General features: G+C 42.8%; 3 protein-coding genes across 4 annotated transcripts; 2 read left to right on the top strand and 1 right to left on the bottom strand.

Moving 5' to 3' along the window:
• Positions 1-2,148: 2,148 nt before the first annotated feature.
• Positions 2,149-3,051, top strand: LOC135587406 (inactive protein RESTRICTED TEV MOVEMENT 2-like). Its single transcript, XM_065078784.1, has one exon. The coding sequence runs from the start codon at positions 2,189-2,191 to the stop codon at positions 2,984-2,986; it is 798 nt and encodes a 265-aa protein (XP_064934856.1). The 5' UTR covers positions 2,149-2,188; the 3' UTR covers positions 2,987-3,051.
• An 857-nt stretch (positions 3,052-3,908) lies between these two features.
• On the top strand, positions 3,909-4,307 carry LOC135679410 (agamous-like MADS-box protein AGL29). Its single transcript, XM_065193147.1, has one exon. The coding sequence runs from the start codon at positions 3,909-3,911 to the stop codon at positions 4,305-4,307; it is 399 nt and encodes a 132-aa protein (XP_065049219.1).
• Positions 4,308-5,853: 1,546 nt separating this feature from the next.
• On the bottom strand, positions 5,854-16,432 carry LOC135676923 (uncharacterized). Of its 2 annotated transcripts, XM_065188655.1 has the most exons (5): positions 16,295-16,404; positions 7,671-7,698; positions 7,473-7,583; positions 7,328-7,365; positions 5,854-6,309 (listed from the first exon to the last, which is right to left on the bottom strand). In XM_065188655.1, exons 1-5 carry the CDS (start codon positions 16,352-16,354, stop codon positions 6,124-6,126), a joined length of 423 nt encoding a protein of 140 aa, XP_065044727.1. In that variant the 5' UTR covers positions 16,355-16,404; the 3' UTR covers positions 5,854-6,123. The 2 variants fall into 2 exon arrangements, with proteins under 2 accessions (XP_065044727.1, XP_065044719.1); XM_065188647.1 differs by having other exon boundaries at positions 7,473-7,698; positions 16,295-16,432.
• Between the last annotated feature and the right edge of the window lie 1,436 nt (positions 16,433-17,868).

Genomic DNA, 17,868 nt, shown 5'->3' with positions numbered 1-17,868 from the left:
TGACGTAATCTTTGTATCATGAGATTTATATATTTATTATTTTTATAATAAATCTACTTCTTAGTTTGCATGTGGTTTTTTATCTTTTGCGTTGGAGGGTTTTTCCTATGTAAATCTTGATATTTTATATGATTATAATTTTCATTTAATTCTACTGTGGCCTATTTTTATTTATTTATATATAAATTTGTTTATCCCATCAAATAGAATATATACCTGCTGTTGATCACTTATCCTTAAAGGATCTGTTGGGTCGGGCCTTATTGCTTACTGAGAAGAAAGAGCTATCAAGAGAAGACTGTTTTTTCATATTTGCTACTGAGTGGAGCTTTGGTCAAAGAAACAAAGGAGCTACCAGGATGTAATAGAGGGAAGGAGAAGTGGGTGAGATCGAGAGGCTTTCTACCGCTATCATTTCTGGGCTTGCTTTTATGTTGGCGAAGGACAGTTGACTTCCGAAAGGAGATTCGGTCATGTTTGACTATCGGATGGTGTGTGCAGATCCGTTCATTCCCGTGGACTACTATGACAAATGTCTACGACAAATCTGCGCGCAGATCTGATCTTTTATTTATCGCAACTAGCACAAGATCTCAGCTTCAGTTTCTTACTGTATGATACTTGTGATAAAAACGAGGAAGACAACGAATGAGAAGTTTATCAAATGCAGCTTGTCCACATAGATATAGATTTAATAATTAAAACCAAAAAGAAATGTGTATTTTCCACATGTAGAAGCTAGCCAGAAAGGTCAGATACCGATATGTGTGTATGGTTGCCATCTCTTTCTGGTAGATGACCATGATGAGACACTGCTGTCTGCAGCAATAGCAAAAGAGAATTGTATTGGTGTAAGATTTAGGAGAAAAAAAAACAACTACGCGCCGCTTGGGTATATTAGATAGCTAATGATGGTAGATCACGCATGGAAACGAACCTCTTATAAGACATTTTGGTTGTTCGTCAAGTAAAAATATGCTGAAAATATTCAGAGTCAATCAAGATTCATTTCATGTTTGTTTCAATATCAGATGATGCTAAATTCAAACGTTTTAAATCTATAAACTTCAGAATATGTCAAAAATCTTACAAAACTATATTGGAAGTATATTCGGTAAAACATAAGTTAACTTTCGATTTAAGAATTTCAACTGAATATCAAATCTGTAAGAGCTAAATGTACTAGAGAATTAGATTCCTAAGACACTCAAGAGACTTTTTTACAGTGTAACTTAAAAATATTATGTTCAAGATCATGAATTTGATGATAGAAATAATTATATTGATATTTGGTACAATTGTGTCACACCAATTTCAAATAATATAACAATCATGAGTAAGGTCGTAATGTTTTAAGATAAAGTTGTACAAACAATATGATAGTAAGGTGACGACAAAGATATCGGCCTCATGATACTATGAGTCAATTATGCGAGAGATATCGATCATATGATACTAAATACTAAAGTATGATACTAAGGTGTTACCATTTAATATATGGGTTTGAGGTGTTGAAGATCCTTCTTCATGTCATTATTCCTTTATAAATGCAATTACAGATTAGACATGAAATTCTTGTAGAATTGCCACTGAAACCTAAATAAATACACTTCTCATATGACATGAGGGGTTGAATAAAAATTGCCGTGTCTCAAAATAGTGGTCATTCTGGATTTTGATACATCAGAGAAGGGAAAAGGCTCAACAAGCTTTGTGAGCTTGGTCATGAACACTGCTAGAACATGAGAAGCAGGAACGGTATGAGAGAAAGGCAATGGCTGGTCTAACATGTGTTTCTTGGATTGCTTTCTGTCTCATGTTGACTGTAGCAATGTAATGGTTCATTACATTACAAGAACTTCTGACTTATGATCCAAGAAGCATAGCCATTAATTTAAGCTGGGGAAGTAGAAGAGTGGAGACCAAACAAGGAACCTCCCTTCCCCATGCTATGAGGCGACCTACGTAGAATCCCCATGGAGATGGAATAACCCAGCCTTTGCAACAACTAGACCACAAGGAACAATGTACCGGTGATGTATTTCAAACCCAAAGTATCCTTATCTAGTACAAGTATAAATATCTATATATAGTCGACCTTGCACTGTTTTGTGTCCATCATCTTCGTCCGATCCATCGCACTGCAGGCGTTCGACCCCCAACGCAGCACCTACGTAAACAGCCTCGCATGGATACAAGGCAGAGATCGACCCTCCCACAGCGCGTCTACGAGGACTTCGTTCCTCCGCATGAACTGCTTCGGGAGCAAGACGATGACACGCTCGTCGTTAATGTCGCAGTCACCTTCTTCTGCTATAGATTTCGGTCGATAAACACATCAAATTCATCCATTTTTCTTGAGAATAAGAAGCTGTTTTGTTGTTCTTTCTTTCTCCACATAGGTTTCAGCAAGGACCAGCTCAAGGTCAAGATCAACAGACATGGGAAACTAGAAATGACCGGAGAGCGCCCCTTGACCGACACCAAGTGGAGCCGCTTCCACAAGGAATTCCAAGTGCCCGACCGCAGCACCCTCGACCGCATCCGTGCCAAGTTCTACAACGGACTTCTCGAAATCACGCTGCCAAAGTCGTCCGGCATGGCCGCCGTGCAAGATGAGCCGGCGGAGGCCGTGAAGCAACAGGATGTGAAGAAGAACCAAGAATCTGATGCACAGAAGGTGGAGGAAGATAAGAAGGATCAGCTCAAAGAGCCGAAAGGCACGGAGAAGGTGGCAGGTAAGGATGGAGATGAAGATGGTGAGGAAGGCACCGAAAGGATCGATGCAGGGAAGAAAGCAGCAGTCACACCAGCAAGCTATTGTGGTGGCAAACGCAAGCTAGTGAAGCTGAAGCTTAAAATAGGCAAGCTGAACTCGGGAACGTACGAAGCAAGGCAGGTCATACTAGCCTTGGTTTTGACTGTGGTGGTTTCGGTGGGACTGGGATTGTATCTGCACTGCAAAACGAGTCCCAAAGATAGCTGAGCGTTGTGTCTCCTCCTCAAATCGAATGAATGCATCATGAGTTGTAATTTGTAATAACACTTGCTAAGAAGACGAAGATAAAAGTTGCAGTTGTTGCTTAAAATTGTATGTGACAATGTGTTTTTTGCCTTTATTGATATAAACCTGTGAACTGGTGATAAATTTTGTCACAGTAGCCTTTATCATTCGACAAACCTTTTTTTGATTGGACTGGTGATCTTTGGTAGAAGAACACCTCGTCTGAGATTGCTATTCTTCGCATGCATGTATGCATTAGAATTAGAGCCACTACTCCTCTCTCGGTAGAAGAACGTAGTTCTACTTCATGACAAGGGGGCCACTCCACCATCGTCTGCAACAGATGGTTTTCACAGTGTCTGCAATCAAGTTTTTCTTTTTTGGCTTTAATCATTTATATCTGTCTCTCAGTTTCATTTGATCATGCAAATTATTTTTTCCTAGTTATCAATGCTGAATATTTAGAGGGAGTGTTTACGTATTTATTTTTGTAAAATTTTGTAAAAACATCCCTACATACATTAAGATCTTCCAAATATATTGATATCGATAAAGAAAAAAACAACAATTAACACTTTTACAACATAAGCATTTTTAGAGGATATTAATGTGCCAAAAGTTGATCAATTTATGAAGATTAATTATGAAGTCATATAAACATGTTTTTAGGTTCACAAGATTACACATACTGGACTTCAAAAATTAACAAGAGATATATGAAAATAATTATCTTAATTTAAATCTTACAATTTCATTAATTTAAATCTTCATCAAGATTCGGACAAATTTTATCAATTTAATTTTGTTAACCTTAATACATGTCACACCCGCCGCGGGTCGGTTACTGTGATTGGACCAACATAGTGGGCCCGTCAAGGGGGCTCGCGGGTGTCGGTGTGCTGGTATGCCGGAGAGTGCCATCATCAAAACCCCCATTGGCTTCGACGTTTCCGCAGACCTGCTTTCGAGAAGTCATAGGTTCTTGATGTCTCCGGAGTCGTCTTCCTCGTCGTCGAAGAAGAAACGGAGGAATCTGGAGATGAGGGTTGTAGAGAATGCTAAACGAAGACGCGTCACCTTCGCCAAGAGGCGCCAAGGCCTCTTCTCCAAGGCGGAGGAGCTCGGCGCCGTCTGCAGTGTCGACGTCGCCGTCGTCGCCTTTACCTCCTGCGGTAAGGCCTTCTCCTTTGGCGATGACGCCATCCGTCGCTACCTCCGCCTGGCGCGAGAACACGATGGCAATCAAGATGGCAGGGAGGAGTGTGGCTCGGTGAAGGCGACGGGGATGGAAGATCCCGTCTGAAGACTGAGATTTCTTGAGGAGCTCCGGCGTAAAGCAATTTCTCGCGCCGAGGATCTGGCGCAAGCGCGGGCTGAGGCTACCGCGGCCAGCAGCAGCAATGGGGGCACCGAGGCGGGGGAACCGTTCTTGGTCGGTGCAACGACTTCTTGGGGACCGTCCTCACTTGTGGAGACCCCCGTAGGTGACTGCAGCCACCGGAGCAGTGAGGAGGACAGTCTTGAGCGGTGTGGCACCGTCGAGGAGCCCTTCGTTGTTGACGCCACGGTTTCTTGGCCGAGCTCGCACCACTCGTCGATGAGTTGGGATGCCTTCGCAGCCGGCTAAGGTAGCGGGGCACCGAGGAGGGCGAACCGTTCTTGGTTGGCGCTACGACTTCTTGGGGGACATTCTTGCCTGCAATGTTCTGACTCCATGTTCTTCATCTTCTTTCCATCTTTCACATCGAAAGTTGAGGGAGTAATATGGAGCTGCATGAGATTAATTAGTTTGTATCATTAATTGTCCAGAGGGCGCCAATCTTCTCCCGTCATAGAGTTGGCTTTATGTAGTATTGCATGATGTTGAAGTGATTATACCAAAACAAAGAGCACATCATTTGGGGACGAACATTTGTGCTTTTGCTTGTAGCAACATTAAAGTGTATGTTAATAATAATATCGTTCAGGTTATCTGCAAATTCTATGGATCAGTGGTAGTGTTCTAATGAAGTATTATAATAACTGCCATTATATGAAATGGAATGAGATATAGTGCAGCATCTAATTCCTAAGATTGGATTATATGAATTGGAGAAGATATTTGGATATATCTATCACATAAATCTTGTTAACTGCCACATAATCTCTGGCTGATGTAAATTCTTTTGTCTCAAATTAAATGGAGAAAATAATGACCTAAGAACATAATCCTGAAGTTGGTAGCCAGCAGTATAAAGAGTATACAAATAATCTAAGCTTTCTCAGCTAAAGTTTTCTGCATATTTGTGATTAATATTTTCCATCTGGTGTAAGCCTTTTAGTTTCCTTCTCTCTTTTGCAGTTTTTATCCTTCATTTTGTTTTGATTTTGCTTTCTTCATTTGCATCTGAATTTTTTTGATTGACAACATTGAGCAAGCATTCATGAGAGCCTCTTTTTTGTCTTTTCATAATTGGAACATGATATTGTGCTTCTAGATGATGGGGAGGTGGAGTTTTAGCATTACTAAGGTTATAAATTATACTCGCAACTTAATCATCTACAATTCTTTGGTTAACTAGGATGAAGAGAATCAGAATCTATCATGTCTGACCAACTCCATTAAAGTCAACACCAAACAAATGACATTGTGCTGCTCCAGTTTGAATTAACACCCCCTCTCCTCATTCCACCACCAACAACCAACATATCACAAATAAACACAATATTTACAGTTTTGAATGAACAATTTTTTCTGCACTTAGAACCAATGTACAAGTCCAAAACATACCCTGCAGTTAACCACCTCTAACACAGTTTTCAGGCTATGTAGAAGTGTTTTTTGGTACAAGAGAATCATCAATACAAACTTCAAAAATAAAACTTTAATTCAGACCAACATTTTCCTTGTGAATATGCATATAAAAATGTCCAAAAGACAAGTAAACCAAGATGTTTTCTAAGGCTAATTATGAGGGAAGACTTCCACATGTTCATCCTTGCAAAAACTAAAGATAAGAAATACAAATAATCCAATATATGGTGATGTTAGGAATGATTTTATGACACTCCACAGAAAGCTGTCTTGGACATCCAATAATTCACAAACTGAATGCTAGAGAACAACACAGTTGATAAAGTTATAGACTTGATACAGCTGAGAGGTTCATAGCTGGGAGGTTTTCCAAGAAGAAGGTGAATATTCCTCCAAGCAGGAACATGAAGGCAAAGGCTAGTAGTATCTTCCCAATATACTGAAAACTGATAGTTGAATTTGGCTGATTCATAGTCATCGGCTTCTTGAAGGATTGGAAGTTGGGTGATTTCTGCAAAATTCCAAGACAGACAGCAAAGATGCACTCATTCAATTTGTCTACAAAATAATAACAGAAGATTACACAAATGAGTAATAAATCATATATTCAGGCCGCTTGAAAATTTAGCAGCAGTAGAACTTTTTGTTTTGATAATAAATATCAGTTATCTAAGCAGGTCCTGATGGCATTTTTCTGGCAAGACGCTATCATACATATTCTTATTTCTTCATAATTTCTCGCATTTTAGTTTCGAGATAGGACAAAAGTATACCGTTCAATTGCCATAAGCCGAGTTCCGCTTTAGAAAACCACTACTACTTTGGGGATCGTATAGACGTAAAGCATGCTAGCAAGGCTAACTAGCTACTTAACAGGATAATACTAAGACCATGTAGTGCAGAGTTTTCAAATTTTTCCAGAGATGATGTGTGCTATAGAAATTTTAAGAGACCTATTAGGAGTTCCCTTTCGGCCTTCATCTATTATATCTCCAAATGGCACCTCTAATGCACTTTTTGTGAGCTGGAATATGAAGATCTAAGCTGTCTTCAAGACATCAAATCAATCTTTCTGTTCCTGTGGCTTCAATGTATCTCTTTTTCAAAAGGTCTTTAATGTGAATTTTCTTTTAACAAAGATGAATACACCGTAAACCTCATAATCCCCTAAAAGGCATTAAATGACTTTCACTATGGATAACAACCTACTCCATGAAGCCAGCCAATGGAGAAATAGCATGGAATTACCACTAATGATAACAACTTATGCCACAGAAGTAAGCCCATGGAAAAATAAACCTAAAACTAAAAAGTTGACAGCTTGAAAAAAACCATCGCTTTTGGTTTGTCATGTTCTCTTGCTTAGATTATTCAATATGACCCTCTTTGTTATTTTTTTGCCCACAAGACTCTAAGAAGTAACATTTAGTGAATATTCTAGCAATACAATCAATATTATAATCTGCTATAGTTTCAGGAAAGCATGGCTGAAGATTAACAAACAAACATATAGTGATGTCTGGAAGTACCTTTGAATTCTGCAGCATTCCTATTGATTTGTCATGCCCTGAGATTAGAAGAATATAATTATAAAAAACACATTTGTAATATCAACTTCCAGACAATTGTTTAATATACAACTGAATCTTGTAAAATTCAGTGTCGACTATATACCTTCATCAGTAACAGTCTGCAAATTCCAACCTTTCCCGTAGTTAACAAGAATGGAACTAGGACCAAAGACCACAGGTTCCTCCCCTTCCTTTACAGCCTCAATATGCAAGCCTGGGGCAACCGCGATATCCAATTTACAATTGATCACATACAATGCATATCCAGCAGTGGTTCCAGCTGCGAACCTCCTAACCTTACCTGAGCTCCTGCAAAGAACCTCCAAAAACTGTCCCAAGAGAGAAGTTCAATACAACAAATAGAAATACAGATGGAAAGCAGAAACATTTCATCTGTCGTAAGTGTAGCCTCGGAAGGTCAACAGAGTATACAATATGCTAAGCACAATAACCATGGTGATCCTGCCCAATTTCACAATAAGCAAATTATCGAACTTCATATGCGTCTCATATCTGCCCAATTTCACAATTTCACAACTGCCCTAACAGAGGAGCATGAAGCTCATAATCGGCCGGGATGCTATAGCGCTCTCAGACGCGGCCAAGCAGTTCCTTGGTCACAATAGAATCAAAATCATGCAGCGATTTCGAAACTTGAAGGGCCCGCACGACCTTCTCGTTCACCGGGGAGGCCCCACCCGACAACGGGCTACTTCCCCTAGGACTACTTGAAGAAGAAGAAGGAGACAAAGAGGAGGAGGACGAGGAAGAAGAAGAGGACATCCCGACCGACCTGAACCGCTAAATAACTGAGGAAAAACTGAGGACGACGATGACTGAGGAAGAGAACCAGGAAAACCACAAAGCGAATGAGAAAAATGGAGCCGACAGGGGGACTTATAAAGAAAAATCCACTGCCCGAAGCAACCCTTCGCCTACTCAAAAGAGGAAGACAACTCATTTCATCATAATGGCTCATGAGAAGGAGCGCCCAGGCCCAAACTCCCAGGCAAGGCGACAGGAAGATATGCAAAAGGACTCGAGAATCCTGCTCAAAAGATTTGAAACCCAATCAAGAACTAGAGCTCCCGCCAAAGCCAAAGTCGAAGCCGGCTTTTCTTCCATTCTCCAAAAGGCCAAAAATTCAAAATCTCCCACTCAAAGACATCTTGTAGAGATCGGATACCTTCTTGCCCAAACTAGTGCCTGAGTAGTGTTGCTCGACCAGTCACACGCAGCCCATCGACGCTGTGCTCAGCCATCATTTTAGCAGTTGCTCGGCCAGGCCAGTCCCTAATGCTCGAGTAGTGTTGCTTGGCCAATCACACACAGCCCATCAGCACCGCTGTCAGTCATCATTTTAGCAATTGCTCGGCCAATTAAGTGACTGAGTAGTGTTACTCGACCAGTCACACGCTACCCATCGGCGCTGCGCTCAGTCATCATTTTAGCAGCTGCTCGGCTAGGCCAGTCCCTAGTACCCGAGTAGTGTTGCTCGGCCAGTCACACACAGCCCATCAGCACTGCACTCAGTCATCATTTTAGCAGCTGCTCGGCCAACTAAGTGACCGAGTAGTGCTGCTCGACCAAACAAATGCCCGAGCCATGTTGCTCGGCCAGGCTAGTCCTGTTAGAACCCTTATAGATTCTAAACTTTGGGTTGATCTCTTTAGGGGATCGGCCTCCTTGGAACTCTATAGGGGTTCCTCCCTCCAAGTTGCTGCTCAAAGGCTGTAGAAAAGATTCATCTATTGCTTATGAAAAGATGAGGAATATATGGCTATTTATAGGGCTTCTAAACCCCAACTCCTAATAGGACTCCTACTCAAGACTCCTACTTCTAACCAACTCCTAATAGGACTTCTACTCAAAACTCATATTCCTTTACAACTCCTAATTCTTCTCTAAGAAACAATCTCCTAGCCCTTAGCCGGCCTCTTCACCTCTTTAATAGGGGTCGGCTTATGTAGGTTTTACATGAATGTCCCTCTCAATTAGGACTCTCCTAGCCAGAGTCCTAACAGACGCACCCTCTTCAAATCAGCCTTGTCCTCGAGACTGACGATTCATGAATTCTGAGAATTTGATCTTCAAGTCGTCATAGTTCTCTCAAGTGGCATCTTCTGTTGGTAGGTTCGCTCACTGTATTAGCACTTCAGTAGTGGGTCGTCGTCATCGAGTCATGATCCGTCGATCAATAATGGCACTTGGCTGGGTCTGGAGTTCTCCTTGGGTAGTCATATTTGGTGGGTGGCTTTGGGCTATCTCCAAGGACCTATTTACAACTTCCGTCTGGCCGTCGGTTTGTGGGTGATATGCTGTACTCCTTTTCAATTTAGTACCCTGCATATGAAATAACTTTATCCAAAATTTGCTCATGAAGATGCAAGTAGAATTTGTCATAAGCACAATGCGACCCTTATAGCGTAATTCTTTTGAGTCCCAATTGTAATGAGCCACGGAGCTTGGTGCTTCCTCTAATTTTTTTATGATTTTACTGGTCTCCGGATCTTCCTGACATTCCATCTTAATATCCTCAACGAAGTCGCTGGTCGGAAGTGAAACGGCCGAAAATTCAACTTGCTCGGGTAACTGCGAAAGCGCATCTGCAACAACATTCTCTTTCCCCTTTTTGTAAGTCATTTCATAATCAAATTCAAGAAGTTTTGTTACCCATTTTTGCTGCTCAGGGGATGATATCTTTTGCTCCAAAAAGTACTTGAGGCTTTTATGGTCTGTTTTAATTTAAAATCGTCGGCTGATCAAGTAGGGTCTCCACCTCCTTGCTGCGTGCACAATGGCGAGCATCTCCTTATAATATGTTGACATATTTTGATGGGAGGGAGACAATGCCTTGCTAGTGTATACGAGTGGTCGACCATCTTGCATAAGAATGGCTCCAATTCCGACCCTAGATGCATCGGCCTCAATAATGAAGGGTCGGTTGAAATCTAGTAGTGCTAGCACCAGCGTCGTCGTCATGGCTACCTTAAGTTTGTCAAAGGCAGTGGAGGCTTTGTCCGACTATTGGAAGACATCTTTTTTCAGGAAGGAAGTAAGTGGTGCACTGATCTTTCCATAGTTTTTCACGAACTTGCGGTAGTAGCCTATTAAACCCAGAAAGCCATGTAGCAATTTTATGTTCCTCGGGGTCGACCAGTTCTGTATTGCTTCTATTTTGGAGGGGTCCACCATCACACCTTCCTCTGATATGATATGCCCAAGATATTCCACCTTTTGTTGAAAAAAACAAAAATTCATAGTGATCGTTGTGTGTTCGAAATGCGGTTTTCGGTATGTCTTTTTCGCACACTCGTATTTGATGAAACCCGGATCAAAGGTCCAGCTTTCTGAAGATTTGTGCTCCCTTTCATCTAGCAATTCATCTACTACTGGAATAGGGTATTTATCCTTAATAGTTATGCCATTGAAAGCTCGGTAATCAACGCATATTCGCCATGTTCCGTCCTTGCGTACAAGTAGCACCGGTGAAGAGTAGAGGTTGTAACTTGGCTGAATAACTCATGTTTCGAGAATATCTTTTACAATCCTTTCTAGTTCATCCTTCTGGAGATGTAGATACTGATATGGCCGAGTATTTGCTGGAGGTTTGCCTGGAAGAATCGTTATATAATGATCATGCCGACGAGTAAGAGGTAGGTTGTGCGGTTCATCAAATATATCTGAAAATTCAGCAAGCAAAGGAAGTAGGTTTGGATCTTCAAATTCTATTGGCTCTCCCTTAGTTTGCTGCTCAAGTTGTACCAAAAAGCCACTGCATGCTTTATGCAAAACCTTCTTCATTTGTTGTGTGCAAATCGTCGTTACGTCGCTCCCACATTTCGCGTGCAGTATCACTTGTTTCTCCTTACTGTAAAATTTCATAATTAGTTGCATAAAATTTCAAGAAACATCACTTAATGTCGTCAACCATTTAATTCTGAGCATGGCCTCATGATCATCAAGAGGGAGGAGAAAGAAATATGTAATTATCTTTTGGTCCTGCAGCAACAGTTTCACTCGCAGGCGCCTACGATCATACTTCAAAATCCATCCGTCGGCGACCTTAACGTCAAACCTACTGCAATTCCCGATAGGTAAGGCCATCCGGACAACAACCTTACTATTTATGAAGTTATTAGTACTGCCCGTGTTAATGAGAACAGTGATCGATTGTTGTTTGAGAAGGCCTCCAACTTTCATCGTTTACGGGTTTGAGTAGTCGGCTAGTGCATGTACCGTAACTTTGGTCGGTTGTGGCTCTTCTTCTGCATCTTCTTCTTCATGTTCAAGGCTCTCTTCTGGATGTTCAATGACCTCTTCTTCTACTGGTTCAATCATAAGAAGTCTCCCTTTACTACAGCGATGCTCACGACTCATCGCAATGCCAACATAACCCCTTCGCATATCGTTTTCGAAGCTCTTCTCTTGTCTACCTCTTTAGTGCAAGGACTCGATCGACAGTGGGGGGGCTGAGGGCTTCAGTGTTGCTGGTACAGGAGCGACCCTAATCCTCCGAGCTTCATGGTTCAATCGCTCCTCTTGATGTCGTGCGAAAGAGATGGCTGCCATAAGCGTGTACGGTTGTCGCACTTTAACTTCTCCCCGGATCTCCGGCTTCAAGCCCTCAATGAAGGTCCCCAATAGCTGTTTTTGAGATCAGCCACGAGTTTGATTAGATAACCTTTCAAACCTTGTTTAGTACTCCTGAATGGTGGAGGTTTGTCGGATCTTTGCTAGTTGTCCGTCAATGTTCTCGTAATCAGTTGGTCCGAAGCGGATCAGCAGTCGTTCTTTGAATTGTCACCATGAGAGGATTCCATGAGTGTGTTCAAACTAGTCAAACCACTGTATGACATCCCCTTCAAGATGTATAGCCGTAATTTTTACCATAGATGCGTCCGCGGTTTTGTGGTACCGAAAATATCGCTCCGCGCACGAGATCCAACCAATCGGGACTCCTTCCCATCTAGAGAAGTCCACCCTCATGCGTGGATAGTTGGGATCGATTATAGAACCTCCCCTCTCTTGGAAGTCATCTCTTCGGGCTTGGTGCGATTGGTTAGAGCTCTCCCCTTGATATGATTTCTTCGGGCTTGGTGGTCGGCCCAAACTGAGTTCAGTAAAGAGAGTCTGAATCTTATCTTCCATTCGTGTCTCGAAAGCTTCGAATTTAGTATTGATTGCCTCCTTAAATGCCATAGTATATGCTTCCAAATCTGTGATATTAAGATCTCTCTTTTGTTGTCGGGTTAAAGGCATGTATAGGTTGAGAGAAGTGATGGTCGAAAGGGTTGGTGGATTGGTGGATATAGGTTGCGGTTTAGGCTTGTTTTGTGGCTGTTTTGGGTGCAGTTTAAGGGTGTGGTTTGGTGAAATTTTAGGGCTGTGGATGAAAGTTTTAGATCTGTGGTAGATGGCAGCAAAGGTTTGATAGAAATCAATGGAAGTTGCTGCAGGTATGTGTTGTCTTGTAAGAGCAGAATTATCGTCGAAGAAACAACAGTTTCTCGATGAAATTTCCACCAAAAACTTGAGAAATTTGAGGAGGGAATTGACAGCAAAATCTCAATTTATATGACAGCAAGGATGTCCAATTGAATCAAGAAAATTTTGGCGGTATAACAGCAAGGAAATTTGTGCAAGTTGCGATAGCAGAATTCTCGTCGAAAAATTTCAGCAGTTTACAACGAAAATTTGTAGCAACACAAAATCGTTTTTAGAGATGAATTCCTCAATATATCAATCTTAGATAGAAACCAAGATGATCTATAAAGTGTATAACAAAATATCAATCTTAGATAGAAGCCAAAATGATCTATAAAGTGTATAAGAAATTTTATTCAAAAAAGATTGTAAATAGATGGGTTAAGGCAACAATATGCGGTTGAAATTTTCTGCAGCACAGATTTTCAAGTATAGCAGATTGGACGTAAAAGATCAGTGGTTTATATTAAAAATTTTTCGACGAAACCAAAGGGAAATCCACTGTTAGGAAGTGTCAAAGCTATCATAAAAAATTTATAGAGATTTGGACAGAAAAAACGTAGTAGCAAGATCAAACAAATTGTGCTCTGCGGCTGAAATTTTACAGTACAGATTTTCAAGTATAGCAGTTTAGACGTAAAAGATCAATGGTTTATATTGAGAATTTTTTTACAAAACTAAAGGGAAATCTACTGTTAGGAAGTGTTAAAGCTGTCATAAAAATTTCGTAGAGATTTGGATAGAAAAAATACAGTAGAAAGATCAAACAGACTGTGCTATGCGGCTGGAATTCTGCAATATATCTTTCGTAGTAGAGATGAAAACTTTACGACGAAAAGTTTATGCAGCAATATAGGAATAAATTTTTTTTTGGATTTTCGAATAAGGATAACTAAATTGCAGCAGTAGTAAGGTAAAAAACCAGAACTTGTTGCAATTCACGGGAGGATCAAAGGATGATCTGCGGTGGTGGAGATGACGACGGAATTTGACGACGATCTTTTAAGCAATTGTGGGAATTGTTTTGGGTGGTTGTGGAGAGCTGGTGGATGGCTGTAGAAGGGCAACGAGATGCTAAGAATGCTGCTCTGATATCAGGTGTTAGAACCCTTACAGATTCTTAACTTGGGGTTGATCTCTTTAGAGGATCGGCCTCCTTGGAACTCTATAGGGGTTCCTCCCTCCAAGTTGCTGCTCAAAGGTTGCAAAAGAGATTCATCGATTGCTTATGAAAAGAGGAGGAATACATGGCTATGTATAGGGCTTCTAAATCCAAACTCCTAATAGAACTCCTACTAAAGACTCCTACTTCTAACCAACTCCTAATATGACTCCTACTCAAGACTCATATTCCTTTACAACTCCTAATTCTTCTCTAAGAAACAACCTCCTAACCCTAACCGACCTCTTCATCTCTTTAATAGAGGTCGGCTTAGGTAGGTTCTACATGAATGTCCCTTTCAATTAGGACTCTCCTAGCTAGAGTCCTAACAAGTCCCTAGTGCCCGAGTAGTGCTGCTCGATCAGGCCAGTCCCCAGTGCCCAAGTAGTGTTGCTCGGCCAATCACACGCAGCGCTCAGTCATCATTTTAGCAGCTGCTCGGCCAACTAAGTGACTGAGTAGTACTACTCGGCCAAACAAATGCCAAAGCCACGTGGCTCGGGCAGGCCAATCCCTAGTGCCCGAGTAGTGTTGCTCGACCAGTTACACGCAGTCCATCGGCGCTACGCTCATTCATCATTTTAATAGCTACTCGACCAACCAAGTGCCTGAGTAGTGTTGCTAGGCCAAGCTAATGCCCGAGCCACGTTGCTCAACTAGGCCAATCACTAGTGCTCGAGAAGTGTTGCTCGGTCAGTCACAGGCAGCCCATCGATGTTGCGCTTTGTCATCACTCGAATAGTTGCCCATCCAAACATGGGCCTGAGTAGCAACGCTCGGCCAAGCCAATGCCCAAGCCATGCCGCTCGACTAGGCCAATCCCCAGTAGTGTTGCTCAATCAAAGTCAGATCCGAGCAATGTTGCTCGGACAAGTCTGCATCCAAGCGAGTGTCCTTCAACCTGGGATTTCGGAATAATTGTTGGGCTAGCCCTACATCCAAGACGTATAGATCGGTTGACTCAGCCTTTTGGGGATGTTCATCAACCTGATCGGCACCAAGGAGGAAGTCCCTGACCAACCAGCTGCTAGACTACCAATCCAAACACAACAATCGACCCAACCTGCAAGACGCATCATGCCATGCACCGGGCCCCTCGGAGAGGAACTCGATGCATGCCTTCTTCAAGGGGCGGGGGGGTGGAGGGGGTGGGGGTGCTGCGGGGGGAGGATGATACGACATATTTTGACACCCCCCACGTGGCAACAGACAGAGGGCCACCGGGCTGACGCAAAGCGACACCTCAGACCCGGACGAGGCGTACAGGTCAGCATCGGACACCTTGGAGCTGTTCCGCAAAACTCGGGACGGCGCTGCACGGTGTCGACCCAAGCGGCGCCCCTCAGTGCCAACCAGTACGGGCCAGTTGGCGCTTGGTGCCGGACACACCGGAGCCGCTCCGTAAAACTTGGGATGGCGCCGCATAGTGCCGACCCGAACGACATCGCGTAGCGCCAACCCGTACGATGTCGGACACCCTAGAGTCATTCTGCAAAACTCGGGACGGTGCCAACCCGAGCGGCGCCCCTCGGTGTCAACTAATATGGGTTGGTCGGCGCACGCCTACAGAGTACAAGTCAGCCTTCCGAGGAGTTAACGACCATTAAAGGACTGCGTACGACCGACCGCCCCAGAGCAGATATAAAAGCCAACCCTCTGACTAATGAGGGGGGGGATCGAACACTAAACTCTCTATCATTCCACTTCATTCTAACTTTAGCTTTGGAGGGGCCGAGTCGGAAAATCATCCCCCTCCTGTCCTCATCCTGAGTGCAGGGGCTGGCTATGAGAAGCGAGCAGTGAAGCCCACAGCTAAACCCAACCCGACGTTCGTTTCTTCCACCCGACTCTCCACCTGGGCTACCTTACGGGATCGGACCGAGCCGTGCTGATTCCTCGACCACGGCGTAAAGATTCACCAACAGTACCTTTTAGATCACTAATTAACATCATGGAAAGGGGAAATCTAAGATGACAAAATGTCGGGGAAATCGAAGCATTTGATCTGCAACTCCATTCTCCTACCAATTGGCATGATGAATATAACCCCCTTAAATGGAAAATCTCAGTAACAAGAGAGAATTTTTCGAGTACACCATTTAAATTCAATACAAAACATGTTAAATATTACGTAAACCTTTCTTGTTTGAGTTCAATTTTACGAAACCTATGAAAGATTATGTAATCCTTCTCACAAGAGATGGATAAGATCAGATGAAAGATCCACGATAGATGACAAAGCTAGTCGTTTTCAAGAGAAGAGAAGATCGACTGACCGGAGGCTGTGAGGACTCGGCAGACTTCCCCCTCTCCTCGTCGCGGCCTTCATTGTCCATGGACGCGACTCCCTTCTCTGTGTCTTCTCCCTCTCCCTGGTTGTTGTCGATCCCGAGTTGACCACGGTACACACAATGCCCTCGAGTTGTGATCTAACGGTTGAGATGTGTTGTTCAACTGAGTTGGTCGCATCTCACCCTTCATTTTTGGAGTGGGTCTTCTTGCCGAGTCGGATTTATGTACCAATGTACTCTAAATTCTACTTAGAAAAATAATAAAAATAATAAGTCGAGATATTTAGATAATATGTTCAAACATAGTTGTTACTTAACAATGGTATCGTGACTCTGATGAGTCAGCACGGTTAAGCCCACGTGTCGACGTCGAGAACTTCTGATGGAAATGCGAGGGTTGACTTTTCAAGATCCGTCGACCTCGAGCTCTATATGTGGGAAGACGTGTTCGCTCGTCTCTAGGATAGATGGCGACCTTCCTCACCACGCGGGCTTCTCTTTGGAATGGGAGACAAGACTGACACCTGTCGGATCCAAGCCATTGGGTCGCCCTCCTCTGCGTATTAGGAGACGACTTCGGGGTGAAGGCGCCTGCGACTTGATGGCGACCACCTCCCTGCAAAAAGGCCTTCGTCGGGTGTGTCCCGACTTTGACCCCTCCGACGAGCAAGTTAGATTGGGTTTTATTCCATTTTCTTCTTCCTCTCTTTTTTCCTAGATCTGGTCGGGGGTATTTATACCTGCGTGCGGGAATTGGTTGGGCCCTGGTCTGACATGACCGTTGACTCTAGGGGCGGAATAACCTCTTTGATGAGATGGTGTCTTCGAGGGTGCTTGAGCGATGTCAGACAGCACTGCCCTAACAGTAGACGACACCGCCCCTAGCTCTTGAGGTGGTCAGGCTGTGCAGTCGCACCGTTGGAGCTTGACGTGGCATGCACCCCGCGCTTCTGGAGGCGTACGGTATCGCGTCAGTCTGCAGCGTCTATCGGTGGTTTACATAGGGCCAAAATACGCCCTATCAATAGTTAAACATGAGTCACGAATATCTGAATCCCTTTTCTACCTAGTGTTATATATATATATATATATATATATATATATATATATATACGACAAAAACAATAAATAGTACCAACAGAAAATACAGATTAACAAGCTTTTTTGTGAACCAGCATCTTCCTCTTGGAATTCAATAGAATTGCCAAGAGCACCAGTGCCAGTGTCACTGAAGCAACTGCACATAGCTTACGCCATCTCTCCTTGCAGAAATGTGGAAAGAGGAAGAGGTGGTTCTAAACACTGTTCTCAATCCTGATGGCATGTCAGTCTGATGGTTCTAAACAGTGGTCTGATGGCTCTGAACATTCCTCCAACAGATTCTGCTCTCGACCTTCCTCCCTGTAGGAACGGTAAGATTGAAAGAAAACCGAGGAAGAACAAAATGTCACTTACAATGATAGACTCGTCGATTCTAAAATATAATCTAAAGAATCATTAATATAAATATAAATATAAATAATAAAAATAGAATTTACATGGTTCGACACTTTGGATAG

This window comes from Musa acuminata, chromosome BXJ1-1, assembly GCF_036884655.1.
Source record: "Musa acuminata AAA Group cultivar baxijiao chromosome BXJ1-1, Cavendish_Baxijiao_AAA, whole genome shotgun sequence".
NCBI lineage: Eukaryota > Viridiplantae > Streptophyta > Magnoliopsida > Zingiberales > Musaceae > Musa > Musa acuminata.
Note: the sequence above shows the minus strand (reverse complement) of the source record. Positions and strands in the feature narration are given on the sequence as shown.

Excerpts from the sequence above, each read along its gene's own strand:
- LOC135587406 (XM_065078784.1), top strand. The coding sequence starts at position 2,189 with ATGGATACAAGGCAGAGATCGACCCTCCCACAGCGCGTCTACGAGGAC.
- LOC135679410 (XM_065193147.1), top strand. The coding sequence starts at position 3,909 with ATGCCGGAGAGTGCCATCATCAAAACCCCCATTGGCTTCGACGTTTCC.
- LOC135676923 (XM_065188647.1), bottom strand. The coding sequence starts at position 16,354 with ATGGACAATGAAGGCCGCGACGAGGAGAGGGGGAAGTCTGCCGAGTCC. Across the intron at positions 7,699-16,294 it reads CCGAGTCCTCACAGCCTCCG|TTTTTGGAGGTTCTTTGCAG; the intron begins GTCAGTCGATCT and ends CTCTTGGGACAG. Across the intron at positions 7,366-7,472 it reads GCAGACTGTTACTGATGAAG|GGCATGACAAATCAATAGGA; the intron begins GTATATAGTCGA and ends TTCTAATCTCAG.